Source organism: Hippocampus comes, unplaced genomic scaffold (genome assembly GCF_001891065.2).
Source record: "Hippocampus comes isolate QL1 unplaced genomic scaffold, H_comes_QL1_v1.1 scaffold22, whole genome shotgun sequence".
NCBI classification, from domain to species: Eukaryota; Metazoa; Chordata; class Actinopteri; order Syngnathiformes; family Syngnathidae; genus Hippocampus; species Hippocampus comes.
This window is the reverse complement of record NW_017806175.1, coordinates 3,275,787-3,293,751: the sequence shown is the minus strand read 5'-3', so window position 1 is coordinate 3,293,751 and position 17,965 is coordinate 3,275,787. Positions and strand designations below refer to the sequence as shown.

General features: G+C 43.2%; 2 protein-coding genes across 8 annotated transcripts in view; both read right to left on the bottom strand.

Moving 5' to 3' along the window:
• Positions 1-238: 238 nt before the first annotated feature.
• cdc34a (cell division cycle 34 homolog (S. cerevisiae) a) lies at positions 239-8,662 on the bottom strand. The gene is made up of 5 exons (XM_019896745.1): positions 8,104-8,662; positions 3,654-3,740; positions 3,469-3,566; positions 1,884-2,018; positions 239-1,336 (listed from the first exon to the last, which is right to left on the bottom strand). Exons 1-5 carry the CDS (start codon positions 8,284-8,286, stop codon positions 1,015-1,017), a joined length of 825 nt encoding a protein of 274 aa, XP_019752304.1. The 5' UTR covers positions 8,287-8,662; the 3' UTR covers positions 239-1,014.
• Positions 8,663-10,558: 1,896 nt separating this feature from the next.
• ap3d1 (adaptor related protein complex 3 subunit delta 1) overlaps positions 10,559-17,965 on the bottom strand; it is a 27,424-nt gene continuing 20,017 nt past the window's right edge. For 3 of the 7 annotated variants that reach the window (XM_019896738.1, XM_019896742.1, XM_019896744.1), the window contains 7 exons: positions 17,100-17,120; positions 16,270-16,459; positions 15,674-15,762; positions 15,482-15,567; positions 15,117-15,238; positions 14,292-14,371; positions 10,559-13,672 (listed from right to left, as the gene is read on the bottom strand). In XM_019896738.1, coding sequence (XP_019752297.1) covers positions 13,562-13,672; positions 14,292-14,371; positions 15,117-15,238; positions 15,482-15,567; positions 15,674-15,762; positions 16,270-16,459; positions 17,100-17,120 — 699 coding nt within the window. In that variant the 3' untranslated portion in view covers positions 10,559-13,561. Of the gene's footprint in view, positions 13,673-14,291; positions 14,372-15,116; positions 15,239-15,481; positions 15,568-15,673; positions 15,763-16,269; positions 16,460-17,099; positions 17,121-17,255; positions 17,304-17,965 lie in introns of all 7 variants that reach the window. The other 4 variants (XM_019896741.1, XM_019896743.1, XM_019896739.1 and 1 more) reach the window with 3 other exon arrangements.

The following is a 17,965-nucleotide window of genomic DNA, read 5'->3' as shown; positions in this document are numbered from 1 at the left end:
AAAAACATGCTGTGAATTTCACCATTAAGTGCCTACATAAAGTTGTACAGCAAAAAAAAAAAAAAAAATGGATTTCAGCTGAGACCCTAAAATGAAGGTTTTCTGCATTTTTGGTTCCTGAAAATTTCACCAGAAAGCCAATCGGGTCCCTTGACTGCACATGGAATCCACCCAATACCTGAAAAATACATGAATGCATCTTACCTTTCTGCTTACAGCAACTGCTTCAAACAATAGCTGAACCCTAATAAAGATCTTTATTTGTTTTTTAAGTACACAAACTATAAGAAAAAAATAATCAAAACTATCCGCGTGAATATCCGGGTAGATTGTAAAGGTCCAGCAAGATTGAAAGTGAGCCAGAAGAATGTCTTGACCCCCCACCCAGTTGTTTCAATGCCCATTGAATAAATTTGCATTTTTTTAGGCTATTTGAATTAACACATTAAATAGCAGACGCTGTTAATCAATTTTTTGTTCGAGCTTGGTGTCGGTGCTCAATGGGATGGTCACAGAAAAAGAAAACGAGTCAAAACACCAAACCGGAAAAAAATTGCACTGAAATAGCAAAACCCCTCTTTAAAAATACCCAAAAACAACAAAAGAAACATCAGTGTTTCCCTAAGTACGTTGCTCAAATAGTATGCTATTGCTCATCCAACAGTCACATCATATTTGTGTTGTGCATATTTGTTTTTTTAGTAAGCTTGGCAATTTTAGAAAAAGGACAATACGTCACAGCGAGAATGTGCCGGAAGACGCTGCCATGAAAGCGTCCGCCAGACGTTTGCTCCAAATACGAACAGCTTCCAAGGATAACACGGACGGCCGCCATCTTGTCAAAGGAACGAGGGAGGGATTTTGCTCCAAAACATGGCAGGGCTTCTGACACACAATTACAATTGGCTCAATCGTATCATAGTTTGTGTTTCACTTGATATGGCAAGATTAAAAAAAAAAAAAAGCTTTAAACTCCACTGATGCATCCCCAAAACAAAAGGAAAGAGAACGACCTCAATAATCAAATTCATCTTCTGTGAAGTTGTCTTGCGAGTTAGAGCGAATGTCCTGGTAGTTGTCTGCCATGCCTTCGTCGGCAGAGTTATAATTGAAGTCGTCATCGTCGTCGTAAAGCAGATTGGAGCCGTCGTCCGTGAAGTTCCTGTACTCCATGCCGTTTTCGTCCAAGTTATTGTCAAAGTCGTCGTCGTCGTAAAGCAGGTTGGAGCCGTCATCCGTGGGCGGCACTTTGGTGCGAATGCAGTACTCCTCCAGTGTGACGGGAACCTTGACGCCATCCAAATCCGCTTCGCTTTTGGTGGCCTGCACCTGCTTCCTGTGAAGAAAAGCAGGAAGAGAGAAACGGTGCGAGGCCTGAGCGATTTTGCGAATTTTCTGACAGTCATTTGAATTAAATTCAAGCTTGAGTGCAATATTCACTGTGCGCAGTGACATTTCCATACAGCACAGAAAAAGACATCCCAACAAAACTTACAAAGCTGAATCTCGAATCATGCACAGACACGAAAGAGGCCATTTGAGGGAGGCCGTCCATTTTTAAACCCAACGTGTTTTAAATTTACTCATGAAAATGTACTTTGTACCGAAATGAAAGCTTATCTGTCAATGTTTTTTTTTCTTTCTATATTTTGGTCAGACTTAACGGCTTCAAAGGGTGACCCCCCCCCCAAAAAAAAACCTTCACAAAAAGTAGACATACTGCAATAATGATGAGCTCTTTGACATCTAGTCGAAGAGCATTTAATTGTTCACCTTGTCACAAAAACAAACCAAACAAAAAAAATGGAGGTGGACCAAAGTCCTTGAAAGCATTGTGTTATGTTACACCGAGAGAATTCTTTTTCTTTTTTAAACTGCGGTACCTGATGATCTCAATGTACTCCTGGTCCTCACCCTTGCTTTCCCTCCACCTGCGGTACATGACGGAGGCATCCACGTTGGCGGGGGAGAAGGTGTTGGGCTCGTTGAGCAGGGAGATGACGCTGAGCAGGATGGTCCTGAGCGATGAGAGAAAAATAACGATTCGAAGGGCGGAACTTGATGGAAAAAGACCTCCAATACAGTAGTACTCTTCATATGACATTTTCAAGTTACGAAACACCTCAACATGAAAATATTGCCTCGTTACTAAAGAAATTTCAAGATACGAAAGATTAAAAAAAAAAAATTCAGCAGGGGCTGCTACTCGCAGCTCCGAGTTTCCTGAACGCAACGTACTTATAGCTGCTCTGCCATTGGCTATTACCGAGCACCATCCTGGCATCTCATTGGCTAAGAGAGACTTCGGTCATATGTGCCCACGTGCGTACATAAGATAAGATATGCGTCTATGCAGCGTCGTCATTCGCCCCTCAGGCCATGAGGCGTTCCGATAGTTTTACGTAAATGTGAATCACCCAGAAAAAGTATTCACCAGTCAGGCGATCGCTCACTCTGCTGATGTTTGCCATGGACATTTTTGAAGGATTATTAAAAGCTGACAAAAGCAAACGTCCTCGGATCAGTTCTTTACAAAACGCCAGACAAAAATCATTTCTGAGAGAGAACATGAACTTAAGAGGGCAAAAAACGATGGGGACGCAGTAAAAAGTTAAATTACCATTTTTATTCTTTATGTTACACACAATTCTCATTTATTTTGCAATAATCTAATTGTAACATGTATTTGTTATATATTTTGATGCTTTAGAAAACATTTATGTCTGAATTTTGGGGGGGCTTGGAACGGATTAGGTCATTTACATGGAAAACGCGTCTCTACTTACAAAATTTTCTAGTAAAGAAATTTCTTCCAGAACCAATTAATTTCCTGAATATAAGTACAGTCAACCCTCGGTTTTCGAACATCTCTGTTCTCGACCAAATCGGTTTTCAACCAAAAATTTCGAGTTTTTTAAGCCTCGGATTACGACCGAAAATCGGTTCTCGAACAAACTGAGCACACTGGAATGCGCCACTTGACTCCTCTCCCCTTCCTTACACGAGGAATTGACGCTTCCTCGTGTACCGTTCCATTGTGAGCAGACGTGTTCAATAAAGATTTTTTTTTTTTAAAGAGCGTGGTTTTGGTTTTCGAACAAATCGGTTTTCGAACAGCCTTCTGGAACGGATTATGGTCGAAAACCGAGGTATGACTGTAGCACTGTATTAAGTGCCAAACAAATCTGTTCAAACCCAGAACCGTTCATCTTTGATGTCAAAATCACTGTCGGGTATCGAGGCTAGCCTGCAAGGAGTTTGTTGATGTTAAACCTGCCAAAAAGATGATCCACAAGGTTTTGAGGGGAATTTGGGGGAGATTGATGGTTCCTCAGTTTCTCACACCCGTTTATCAATTACATCACTTTTGTGTCATTCAGTGGCTAATTACGTAATGACGTGAACCTATCGCTCATCCTCCAGCTTTGGACGGGCAAGCATGACCGGGGGCGTAGCCAAACGTCTTACCTGACATTCTGCGTGGGGTTCCACCGCTCTGAAGGCAGCTCGCCGCTATGGGGGTCGTCCACCGGCGGGTGCAGGATCGAAATGCACACTTCGCCGTTCTAGCAGACGGCGCGCGGTGGGAGAAGACAAAAATGCTCACGTGCGATTCAAATTGGATGGACATCACTCGGATCGACAAAGCTAACCTCGTAAATGTTGGGATGCCACATTTTGGTGAGGAAGCGGAAAGACGGCGGCGAGTAGGGATAGTCCACGGGGAATTTGAGCAGGGCCTGTGAGGAATCAAATCGGGCATTAGGACAGGCAGTGGAACAACACATCAGCGTAGCTCTCGATATGCATCAATGACATCCATTAAAATGAGCGTACATGCCAGGATGCTTCTTTCAGCACATTTTACTCGCTCTCGAGTTCAGATTGCGCCGAAAATGGAACGAGGTTGAGGGCGAGGAGTAAATGAGTGTGAAGACATCGCAGTGTGTCGAGCTGGATGGGTGTTGTGGGGTGTTGTTTAGTTTTGAAAACCGTCCCTTGCAGGCCAAGACGATCCAGCGCTCATCCCTGTGCGCTGCTGTTGTAAGAATTTATGAAAGTGAGCACCAACGGTGCGTCAGGGAGCCCTCCTGGGCCACACTTAGGATAAGCGTACACCTCGTTCATGGAATGAAAACCTGTGCTGAGGAACCCGTTACAAGTATGAGGCAATATTTACTGATTGGGCACGGTCGGCCGGTCATACACAACTCCCTAGAGGTTGGGGTGGGCGGCGAGCTGGCATTGGAAGCCTCGCTGGGGGATTTTACATCAAATAATGAGGCTTCTGCTCACTATAGTCAACCTACATGGAGTGCAGAGGAATACAAATTGTACAAGGGGTTCATTGGTTGGAGACGTGGCAAAAGGGAAGGTGGGCTGAAAGCCAACGAGCTCAGCACAAGACGCACACGTTGAAACATCAAACTCGGGAAATAGCCGAAGTTTGGCGCTTCCAACCAACCGGCGGGTCGACAACGCTAACTCCCAAGAGCTCATTTTGAGCCCCATAAAATGACCGTTCAGTTTTGCTTTTCAAGATATTTAAATGAGGCGCGAACGTGAGGATTTTGACTCCTAAATTGCGATGCAAACCTCTTTATTCTCAAGGCTTGCAATTCATTCAACGTAGCACCAGCGAATACAAAAGGCGCTATTTGACCCGCCCACATGAGTTTGCAATTTCTTGCGAGACCAAAAGCTGACGACACGAGACTTTCAGTTTGGCAAACGTCAAGGGATTGATTGTGCGCGCGTTTTGCTTTGCAGCGAAGACTCCAGTGTATAAAATTCAAGTGCGGGATAAGTTAACACTTTTAGGGACGGCGGTTACTACAGTGGACATCTTAGGTTACCAGGTTATCATTATCGGTGCATGAAAGGGTTAAAAAGTCAGGTGTGAGAATTCACACATCTACCTTTTCCACCATCTTTGTTTTCATTTCCACAGGCCTTGCGCTGGCTTGTTTAAAGGCTACAACCTCTTTCATAGCAATTATCCAAGCTTAGATTCATACCAAACGGGGCCCCTGCATTGTTAACCCTGGAAGGAGGGGGAAAAAATTTGATAAGGGAACACTACTAGTTTGATTCTTTTGTTTCCGACTACTTGCGGCTAGCACAGGGCGAGTATTGAGACCACTTCCTGCATTCAGCGGCATCAAGTAAACCCGAGCGGAAGGCCGCAACACGTGCGCGCAAGTCTCAGTGACAAACAGCTGGAGCCCAGCAAGCAGCTTTTCCAAAAAGCTGATCGAAAAGTTGCGGTGACCCGACGCCAAGATGCTCATGTGGTGTGTGGTGTGTGCGAAAACGGCGAGTGTTTTTCTCGCAAGCAAAAATTCAGTTACGGCCACCACCATCTAACTTCTGCTTGTCCCCGCTATGGTTCCGATGATGTCACAATTAATGCGCGGGGGATAAACTCCTGTGCTTATGTGTCAACTGCAGGTTATTCATACAATGATTGCAAATAATTTTTTTTTTCCGTCACAGATTAAACTGTTATTTTTTTTTCACCCCCATGTACTATGACTCCTTTGGTTGGACAATTTTAAGTAAATAATGGCTCAAGACCATTCATCGAGTATCAAAGCAGATGTCGATAAATTGGATAATTGATCGTTTAATTCTGACTTCTCAGATACATTTGTTCACAAAGAGTCAGTTGATACGAGTAAAGCCCGTAGGAACAAAACCAGGGCGGAAGAACCAGCAGGACAACGAGCGTGACATGCTGACCCTCCCCGTCAAGGAAGTCGGACAACTTTTGACTCGAGTGTATCGGGAGAGGCCAAGTTGACGCTTCCCAAGAGACATCAATTTGAGTGACGCCAAAACAAAACCGCTGAGTCAAACTGGCAGGCTTTGCACCACGTGCCTTACAGACGCACCGATCGTGGACGTCATGTTCTGTTGTTTCCCCTCTAGAGAAGAATCGGGCAAACAGGTTCGATGGAAACCTGGAGCAAAATGAGTCACAGCCACACGGTGCATTTCGCAGCCAGGCTGCGCATTTTCGTAAGCTGCGGTGGAATCCAGAGGCTTGCTCATGAAACTCCGCAGGCTGTGGAGATGCGGCGGGGGCATAAATAGCGCAATCAAAGCTCCTGGGATTTGGCCGGAGGACAATACACATTTCAAAACATTTTAATGGTTAGCACGTCAGCCTCACAGTGCAGACGTGCAGGGTTCGATTCCGGCTCTGATCTCCCTGTGTAAAGATTCCATGTTCTCCCAGTGCCTGTGTGGGTTTTCTCCGGGTTCTCCAGTTTCCTCCCATATTCCGAAAACATGCATGGCAGGTTTAATGGAACACTCTAAATTGTCTGTTGGTGTGAGTGACAGTGTGGATGGTTGTTAGTCTATGTGTTGTTAGGATACAGTATCATTGTCAGGATACAGTATCATTCCTCTCTTCTTAGTTAGATTTGATTGTTAAAGTATCATTTTTTCTCTTCTGTACTATTCAACGAACACGCGGGGAAGAGGAGGCCGCTCTTCGCCCAACAGTGTGCCCTGCAATTGACTGACATCCAGTTCAGGGGGTACCCAGCCTAATGCCGGAAGACAGTTGGGATAGGCTCCAGCACACCCTGCGACCATTATGTGGATAAGCTTATCAGAAAGTGGATGGATGGATGGATTGAGACACGTGGTCACAGGTCAAATTATACTCGTATCGCAAGGTGCCATTTTGAACTTTGACATGTGTGATGTATTAACCACCATAGTTATTTGTATGTTGTTTGGACGCATTGACTTCCCGTACTTTGTATTGCCATCTACTGCGTATGTGTGAAATGTTACCTTGAATGTCTAAGTCTCTTCCCCACGTTGTTAATAGCGGAACTCGACGGTCGAATACATAATAGAAAACGCGTGTGTGTGCCTCGTCATTTCAAGACACAACAACATGTTTTAACATCCTACGTGAAATCTGTGTAGTATTTTTTCCTAATGATGTAATTAATACATTAAAAATATAAAAGGCCCCAAAACGGGCATATACAGCGCGAGTTTTAAACTCGTTTGCCGGAGTACAATACACATTTCAAAACATTTTAATGGTTAGCACGTCAGCCTCACAGTGCAGACGTGCAGGGTTCGATTCCGGCTCTGATCTCCCTGTGTAAAGATTCCATGTTCTCCCAGTGCCTGTGTGGGTTTTCTCCGGGTTCTCCAGTTTCCTCCCATATTCCGAAAACATGCATGGCAGGTTTAATGGAACACTCTAAATTGTCTGTTGGTGTGAGTGACAGTGTGGATGGTTGTTAGTCTATGTGTTGTTAGGATACAGTATCATTGTCAGGATACAGTATCATTCCTCTCTTCTTAGTTAGATTTGATTGTTAAAGTATCATTTTTTCTCTTCTGTACTATTCAACGAACACGCGGGGAAGAGGAGGCCGCTCTCCGCCCAACAGTGTGCCCTGCAATTGGCTGGCAACCAGTTCAGGGTGTACCCAGCCTAATGCCGGAAGACAGTTGGGATAGGCTCCAGCACACCCTGCGACCATTATGTGGATAAGCTTATCAGAAAGTGGATGGATGGATGGATTGAGACACGTGGTCACAGGTCAAATTATACTCGTATCGCAAGGGTGCCATTTTGAACTTTGACATGTGTGATGTATTAACCACCATAGTTATTTGTATGTTGTTTGGACGCATTGACTTCCCGTACTTTGTATTGCCATCTACTGCGTATGTGTGAAATGTTACCTTGAATGTCTAAGTCTCTTCCCCACGTTGTTAATAGCGGAACTCGACGGTCGAATACATAATAGAAAACGCGTGTGTGTGCCTCGTCATTTCAAGACACAACAACATGTTTGAACATCCTACGTGAAATTTCATCTGTGTAGTATTTTTTCCTAATGATGTAATTAATACATTAAAAATATAAAAGGCCCCAAAACGGGCATATACAGCGCGAGTTTTAAACTCGTATCGCAAGGAGCCTTTGTCATTGTCAAAGAGACCTTGTACACGTTAGCAGTTTTAAAAGTCAGGAAAGAAAAAAAAATCGTTCGAAAGCTGGCAAAATAACAAAAGGTAGCTGGAGTGATAGCTGAGTGATAGCTAAAGTTCGCCACTCACCTTAAAATAACCGCCCTCGTAGTGCGTATTCGGCGGACCAAATATCGCCACTTCCCAGTTGTACATGTCCGACTCGTTCACCAGAGTGATTTTGAAGCCTTCCACGGGCTCGTCCTGGAGACTTTTCATCTCCAGCATGAGTGCTTTCTGGGAACTGGCCACAGGATTTCCATGCTGAGCCATATTACAAATAAACAAACAAACAAACGACTTGGACAAGTCGTGTGAAGCCGCCCCAGCGAAACGACAAAAAAATTGCCGACAGCCAAACCCCCCAAAATTGAAGAGGCACTCCTGGACAAGAGAATGGCTCTGTGTTCTTGTGTGAGGAGACGTAGAATCGAAGCGGTTTTACTGGAGAAAAGCAGCCTTGTATTTTGTCTAACGAGACCATGCAAACGCCGCCCTCCAAACCTCCGACTCAAGCGTTTATATAGTCGCACAAACTTCCGCTAGCGGGTTTTCGATGTAAAAGTTTTCTGGGAGGATATAATTGGAAATAAATATGAAACCAGGTTACAAAAGTGACAATCGTGAGCTGTTTTGTGCGTAAGAGAGCTCTCACTTGGCGTGCGCCTTTGTCAAAAAACACGCGTCACGGCCGTATGCCCAAACGAAGGACGACTCGTAACGCGGTGTAAAACGCGTTCAAGTGCCACATTAGGATTGTTTTGCTCTTTCGAATTGTCGTGATTTTTTTTTTTCCCAATGAAATGCAATCCGAAGTCGGTAGGTTCGACGACTTATTTTATTCACATAGTTGTGCTTACAAGTCTGTTATTTTGGAAGTCTGAAAGGAATTTGTTTTGCGAATTCAGTGTAATACAGTAACAATTACAAATGTATGAAGACTAACATTACACGTGAATATTTTTAAATGGTCAATGGACGGAGTTTATTCTGCCTGTCAAACACGGGCAAGGTATCATGGGAATTGTAGTTTTGTTTAGTTAGGAACGCATTCACTTAAAATGTAAAAATTGTGACTATGAGCAACATCGTCTTTAAAACTTGTTTGACAATTTAAAAATGTAAATTTACGTTACTTTGAGGACTTCATAACACGGGCAAGGTACCAGACTGGAGTTTTCATGAGTACAAGCCTTTGGATGTAAAAATAATGTGAAATATTGAATTGAACTTGATAGAACAATTGAAAAAATTACACTTAGTTTCAATCTTTCTATTACCAATTCATGCAGTGTATCTCATTTGTGTGTTGCTCTACAAGGGAGCCACACTTAGCTGCAAACGACCATGATACACAGAAAAATTACAAACCATAAAAACTGAGCATCATAATCTAGTGTGTGGAGGCAAGGGCAAAGTTAACTACACATGAGGGTGGTCCACATTTTCATGGCAAAAAAAAAAGTTTGTCGGATTCGTCGGGCCGGGTCGGAATTCTTGTCGATACTATGGTACAAGGTTCTGTGCAAAATTTCATTCCGATCTGATGATATTTTCCCGTCCCGCAAAGCGGCCAAAGTTTCCACCATAACAACTGGTCTCAATAGGGTGAACATGTGTATTTTAACCGTGTATTTTGCCATGCGTGACACTGGCTGGGCTGAATGTTGCCCGAACGATCACCTCCTGACTAACTAACCATTCCATCGCTGCTCTCAGCAGCCGGAGACAAACTCAAACGCACGCCTAACACACAACGGTCACCTACTGGCGAGCTAATATCTTTCAATTGAAGTCGAGAATCGCCGGAATTCTTACTGGACGCTGAGCTGAGGACGCTTTTCGACATCGAACATCACCACGGCTCGTCGGCGCGCTCGTCACCTACGGGTGGTGAACGACTTTGCGGAGAGGGGCGTCGCCCTCATCAGCGCGTTCTGCGGCGCCATCACGCGCGACGAGGAACAGCGACAGCACCTTCTGCAGGTCGTGGAGCGACACCGGGCGTTGCACCCGTGCGCGAAGTAGGCATGGGATGGCACGCACGGCGGATTTCGTTTTTTTTGCGGTCTAACAGTGTCACTAGTGTTGATGGACATTATAGACAGATGGACAGATAGACAGATGGACCAGTTAACATGGACCAACAATCTCACCAGTGTTGAAGGATAACCACGGTTGCCTTTTTTGCAATACATGCGTTCCTGTCTTCCGTCTTTGAATTATTGCAAGTGCGAACTGAGCAAAACAAAATCCTTACTGTACGGGAGAAACCGTACTACCATTCAGCCCCGTAACATTCTTTCCATAGGGGAAACTTTGGTCGCTCTGCGGGACGGGATAAAATTATCCGATCGGAATAAAATTTTGCACACATCCTTGTGTCATAGTATCGACAAGATTTCCGACCCGGCCCGACGAATCCGACAAACTTTTCCAAAATGGACCACCCTACTACACATCCATATTTACCACCAGTTATGTATATTAAACGTTGCCTTTTTCAATTCAGATAAGAGTTTGGATAAATAAAAGGCATACACAGTAGCATCTTGTAGTTTTTATTTTTACTTTTATGTTGGGTAATCTTTACAGGGAGTGAAGATCATTCACGTCCAACCTTTTGAAACATATGACATTGTACAGCTGGAGAGTATGGAGAAACAAGACGACAGTACTTTTGGAAATCTGTGGTGTGGAGAGTATACTTTCAATGTCAAGAGCTAAGAATGTTACAAAAAGAACACGACGGCCGAACCGAGAGGGAATTAAGACAGGTAGTCCCTCAGTGCTGCCCTGTTCTTAATTGGGAGCCCTCAATGCCCTCTTCATCCTGATTTCTTTTAAACACCCCCACTTGATCCTCACCTGCGTTTTAATAATTTAAATCATTCAACTATCGAATTTATTCCCCCTCCGAAACTTAGAATGCATAAAAACAACCATCATTGTCCAAGTACTGTATGTAGTTCATTAAAAAAAAAAAACTCTATAGAGAAAATAACAGGAGAAAATGGAATGACAATTCAGGTGAAAATGTCCATGGAAGGAAAAAAAAAGGGAATAAAAAAGTGTACATTCCTAAATCATGCAATATACAAGTTGTAATGCAATAATATAATGATCTGAAATAGGTGACAATCAATATGGGAGAAACTCCACGGATAGGTCATTGTCGGGAACATGTTTTCAATGGACATTCCTGCAAATTTACAGCTGACCACACACGTAGTCAGACTTGTGAAGGAAAACAAACAAATATAACAGATGCTAACAGTTAGTCTTGAGCTTGCTACTTCAGAAATTTAGGTTTGAGAGTGCTTTGGCCTGCCGTGATGGAAATGGAAAAGCGAAAACAACAGGTGCACGTAAGGAGGACAGATGCTGTGGCGCCTAATACTGATAATTGTGTTGCGATACCTTGGTAAAATAGTATTTGTGATGAATCACGGATGCCTTTTGGGACACATGGGCCACCGTAGGCACCTCAAATGTGTATACTATTCCCTTGCCCATTCGTGGGTTGCGACTGGTAAATTTTATTTTGAGCCTGTCCTTTGCTGGAAAAAAAACCCTTCATCTATTTTGAACACACAAGTCCCCATCTTATCGAAATGTATTGTCACTGTTCTTTTAGACAGGGCTTTGGTGCCATCTTGGTGCCAAGGAACTATGTTGAAGTGAAATCTCGACTGAGAGACAAAGTTCATATGTCAGGGAGGAACCGATGTTAGCCTGGGTAGTTAATGGTGGAAGTCACGAGAGAATCATCGCCGCATGTCCGTAGTTAAGTTTAGCCTGGGTTGTTGGTGAAGGTTATGGAGCATTTTTGCATGTAGATGTCTCAATACTCATGCCGTAACGTGAGTTTGAAAATATCAAAAATTTTAGGGGCATGATAGTTTATGGTTTATTTACAGTTTTAATTATTTATAGAAATGAAGAAATTTGGGGGCTCATCAATTACTCACATTGGCAGCAGGGCTCCGTCCTGATTACTGTACCTAAAAGTATGTGATTCACATTTCTACAAAAAATCCGGAGACCTTTACTTAACTGCAGATGGTCGCAATTGAAACTGGACTATGAACTCAATTTTGGACAAATATAAATGCAAGTGGGACTGCACACAGCATTGTAGTGTGACTCGTAGTAAGCCTGCACACTCTGAACACGACGGGATCATTTACATGCCTCAGGTGCTGCTGTTTTGGTTAGCAATGGATTTAAATAGGCTCAGCGGTCAAGTTGTGGAATCTTAAGTATGGGGTTTTCCGGCCTCTGTATCAATAATGTTTGACCATCGAATTTATCAACTTCTCACAGCCAGAATTGAATATGAATATGGAGCCTCACCATCCACACTAGTTTTGTGTTAGTTGGCTTTTCCTTGCCACTCATCATCACATTACCTGAACGTGTGAATGCGTAATAGCTGAAAGTGTCCCACTTCTATTAAGTTCGGTATAAAAGACACAGGCAAATAAATGCCTACTGCGATGCTAAAGACCAGTTGAGAGCTTAGTATGTGCTTGTCTTTTGGTTAGCAAATGGACTTGGTAGTTAATTAGTGTCTGTGTGAACAATAGCATCAATCAAGTGAGACAGTTTACAGTTGCTGAGTTTTTTTTTTCCCTGATGGAAAGAGGGAGGCATTTATTCGTATGTCACACATGGTCACCTTTTGAGGTAATCAAATGTAACAGTGACGCAACTAAACAAGTTTGTGAATCTGATTGGTGTTGACTGGTGGTACTCGTGTTCAAGTGTCTCTCCATTTTGGTCCGTAGGGGGAAAAGCAGGCAGGGCAGGAGGGATTGGCTATCCCAAGCTTGGTTACTGCACAGTGCACTACTCACATTAGGTTCACAAAAAGTCAAATTAAGTTCACTTAAGGGAATAGACTGATGCATTTTAGGTTCTTCCTAACAGCCCAATATCCTGAACATTTTGTGAGTAGTGCAAGTCGCTCTAAGGTCTCATCTACTGCAGGCCTCAGGGTCAGAAGAGATTAGGTAGGGAGTACGAGTTCCTCTCTTTTTTCTTTTTTTTTTTTAATTTTGAGAAAGAGACAGTCACTTGGTTTCAAGGCTGAAACAGCAGTCGGATGTTTACACACACGCACACACATAGAAGGCGCGAACAGGCGTTCAGACAGACAAAAAACAAAACAAACAAAAATAAAACGGCACATCAATGACAGCATAGTTCAAAACCAGTAAAAACGCAATTCAACCATCAACAGCAAAAGTCCAGGTGTCAAAATGGCGCCATGTGACAGTGGAGGAGAAGAGGAAGAAGCAGAGGAGGAGGGACATCCAAGAGCTCAGAGAGGAAATTGAAAAGTGCGTCGCAGGAGAACACGGAGCGAGTACACCGCCAGTCTGTAAAACGACGTCAAGTGAGTGTGCTCAAGAGAGTAGGGGGCAGGAAGAGCAAAGAAGAGGAGGAGGAGAGCAGATAAATAAATAGGGCGACGGCGGCATTGCCGCCCGCAGTGTTTTGAATGTGATCTTGATGCGTTTTAGCGAGGAGGGAGAAGGTTGGGCTAACCATGGACACAATCGCACTCAGAGAAGGTCTGTTTGATCTCATCCAGCACGTTCCCGAGCAGCGCGGGTTCGTCACATTTGGCGTCGATGGACACCGTCTGGTTGGACTGCGAGACAAGGAGGATCAAAGTGTCACTCAACACGAAAGATATTTTTAGTAACCTGACATTCATTATTTTTTAGGCCATTTTGGCTGTGTTGAATGAAATAAGCCAAATGTGTTCTTGGACAATTATCTTGCCAAAATGGCAGAGCTACACATACAAATGCCATTTCCTATGAACGAGAAATGTGCCATTGATCACACTTTTACTGTGAACAAAAAGCAGTTTTTTGTTAAAAATTTCAAATTTGGACAAGCTTTACATTTTTAATGACTATATTTGCCCACCAGATGGTGCTATTTCACTCCCATTCAAACCATGGAGAACATTTCACAACTTATTTCTGTCAAGAATGTTTGAATTTGCCAATATTTCTTTTGGCTAAGCAAGTTAAGGTAAGCCATTTTAAACTCAAGAAATAATTTCCCATAGTTGGAAACGTGAAGTTTCGTCCAACTGAAACTTGTTAGCTGCCATCAACACAGGGTGTGTTTGGAAATTTAATTTGGCGCAGAGCCTGCACTTAAGAAAATACCAATGTAATCTTTCCCCCTGCAGTTTTTGGGATGTGTCTCAGGGTGAATAAAGGAACGAAAGGGTTAGGCAGGAAAAAGTGACTCACGGTTTTGACGAGCAGACAAACATGGTGACCCTGGATAGATCTGCTGTACATAGAGGCACAGGAGTCGACCCTCTCCACAACTGGTTGAAAATGACAATTCTTTAGTACAGTACAAAGTAATCACACATGATAATCTTTTGCGCAAATATGCAGGTACACTTTGCATGAATGCCCTATTTCGGACTTCCTAATGATTTATTGTAAGTGAACTTCTGACCATAACATTCTGAAAGAAATTCCGTAACTAGAAAATTTGTAAGTAGAGACACGTTTTCCATGTAAATGCCATAATTCGTTCCAAGCCCCTGTATTTTTATCTTTCGTATGTTGAATTTCTTTTGTAACAAGAGGCAATATTTTCCTGTTAAGATCTTTCGTAATTTGAAAATTTCGTATGAAGGGACGTAAGTTAAGGTATCCCTGTACTATACTTCTCGCATGTACGCCAATATGCATTGAGAATTATTATGTTTTTTGGGGGGGGGCGTTGATTTTGTTGTGGGTTTTCTCTGGGTACCTACCACGATCCAAAAACATGCATGGGAGGTTCATGGAACACTCTTAAATTGTCCCTCGGTGTGAGCACAAATGGTTGTTTTTCTATGTGTGCACTGCAATTGGCTGGCAACCAGTTCAGTGTGTACACCACCTACTGCCCGAAGACAGCTGGGAGAGGCTCCAGCACACCGGTGACCATCGTGAGGATTAGCGGATTAGTGGATGGATGGATGGATGGATTTTGTTGTGCTAGGCTGTTGTGTTCCATTGAATGTTTGTGATTGAGCAACTGAGACCCATCAAATGGATCAAGTTGTGTCTGCGTACCGGAGAAGTGGTGATGGAAGCAGATCCTGGCCAGAAGGTGGTGGAAGGGCATGTTGATGCCTTCCAGTTTGACAGAGCTGCCCTTCAGGTCCCCAGATTCCAACAGCTTTGCAAATGCATCGCTAGCCAAAGCAACAACCACAAAGCAATAAATTCTCGCGATAACAAAAAGTTAAACTCTCAACTTTTTGTTCTAACCACTTATTTTAAATGACCATGATGTCTGATCACACCATTTGAATTCATAATGAAATTGTTAGCGTTAAGACACAAATGGTGGAGCAGCACATGTAGATAGAAACTATAACAATACAGGCGTGAATAGTGTTATTTATCCTCAGACTGACATTTTTGCAGGTCCTCACCTGTAGCATGGAGTGGTGATTAGGTAGGAGGTACAAGTAAAGTGCAGTTTGAAGTCCAGTTTCTCGTGAGTTGAAGAGTCTTCATTCTGATTCGGGGAAATAACTTTTACTGTACATCAATCTGTTTGGATAATGAGTTGCACCATTCAGGTTGTTGCCGTAATTTGACAATACTCTGCTTGGTTTTCTAACCTTGACAATGAAAGTGAGCGTTCCCTTGAGTTTCTGTGGCATCACGATGCTCTGCACAGTGAACACAAAGCGAGCTTCGTTGGACACCCCTGCGATACGAGAGAACGGTTTGTTAGTTTTGGTAGAACATCTTCAATTTCAGATTATTCAAACCTCTGCATGGTTACGAAATCTCTGTTGCCACATTTTTTTCTTAAACCATGGCATTAAGAGATGCAGGTACAAAAAAAAACTCTGTCCTAATTAATTGCTAACTCATAATAAAATAGTGATAGCACTAGTCAGTATGCAATAAAGATGAATATTTGATGGTATGAGATTAGTGTGAAATAGATGTATGCATGTAAACAAACTTGACCGACTATGAAGGAAATAAATACCTTTTAATAACCAATTTTCAAATTTAAAAGATTACAGGGCTGTTGGCAATACACATGCTCGGTGGGCCCGAGAATAGAGGCCAAAATAAATAAATGTAAATGTTTGAAAAAGTCTCATAACTTGTGATAATTTGATACTTGTTGGTTTGGGCAAAGCTCCCACATTGCATAACAAACAGGAAATTCCTGGCGCGCGCATTGCAGAGAGCAACTGACCAGGCGGGAGCTGAAAGGGGACGGTGAGGCCGTCGTGCGCACCCGCCCCCTCCGGCCTCTGCAGCTTGGAGTTGAGAGAGTCCAGCACGTTGAACTCCATGGATTTCAGGAAGCTATCACATTTGTTCTCAAAGATGACTGACACCACCACCTGGCTGCCATCTTGTAGGTTCCCCTGGATGTCATACACCTGAGAAGAAGAGAAAACTAAACATGTGAGATTCCTGTCGATTTATCAGGGGGGGAATTAAGTTGCACAGTTTAACCTCCAAAGTCAAACACCACCAAAGACGAACAATTTAGAGTCAAACCTGGAAATGTCTCCAAATCCTTTCCTGATTTTTTTTTTTTTTTAAGGAAAAACACCTATTTATGATTTTCTGCAATGTGGCTAAATAAATAATAACTTATTGATCTTATTTTCATGTCAAAATGCTGTCTGGCAACACTGCATACAAGTTGCAGCGCTTGCTTGCTTGTAATAGCATTCAAATGTGTACACAAAAAAAAAGCACAACTTTCCCAAAAAACAAAAACAACCCCAAAAACAATATTTTCCGCACGATAAGGCACACTTAATCAACTGTACGAGACCCCGATCAACCTTGGAGGTTACACTGTCTAATTTGTCGCACGCAGCATCAATCACGCGCGCGCTCTTTCTGCGAAAACAATACGAGAACAAGGCAGCAAGGACAGAAAGAATCTGCGAAAAGAAAGCAGCTCTGTGGCACGGGAAGCCAATCGATGCAGAAGAAAAACAAAACAAAAAACACATCTAGGACAGGAGTTTCAATACGTTCTGGCTGTCACAGAACTTTGACAAGTACCTGATCGGCATCTTCCATCATCTTAAAAGAAAGGGAGATTTGACAATGAGACTTATTTAGACAGCTGCCTCGAAAGACTTGATCACTCATTTAATCTTCCATATCGCACCAACGTTTAACCCCGATTTGGAAGTATCCCGATTCCCGATGACTCACCATCTTGATATAAGCGTTCTCTGCGAGGAGGCAGTAATTGGACATGGGCTGAAATGAAAAATGAGTTCAGGTGAGGGTTCGACATTCTCTGCCTAGCGCTGTACACAAACAGAGCAACTGGATCGGCACAGCTGATGCAACAAACATGTTTCGGAAGATTGACGTTCCACTGTAGCATTGAGATCAGGAAATAGTTTTTATAATTACTACCATGAGTGAATGAGTTAATCAGTGCTACAGACAATAAAAAAAACTTTTTGATTTCACTTACCGGTAGAGGTTCTTCCTCCTCCACCGTGCCATTGTGCACAGTGCCCTCTCCGCCTCCATCGCTGTGGTGGTGGTGATGATGATGGTGCTTCTTCTTCTTTTTCTTATCCTTCTCTTCCTTCTCCTTTTTCTGCTTCTTCTTCTTGTGTTTGGATGATTTCTTCACATCGTGAGGATACGAGAGCGAGAGAAAGCGTATTCAACGGCCACCACAGCAGACATCATCTTTTCTTTTTTTTCTTTCCAGGAAACGATGACATCATAGGCGGTGACTCACAGACTCCTCCGTCTCCAAGTCCTTGGTCTCATCGGGATCAGAGTTTGGTGTCGTGCAGGATGCTGCGTCTGGCACGGAGGCTGCTTCTCCTTCTACTGTTACTGCTTCCTGTAAACACACACACACACACACACACACACACACACACACACACACACACACA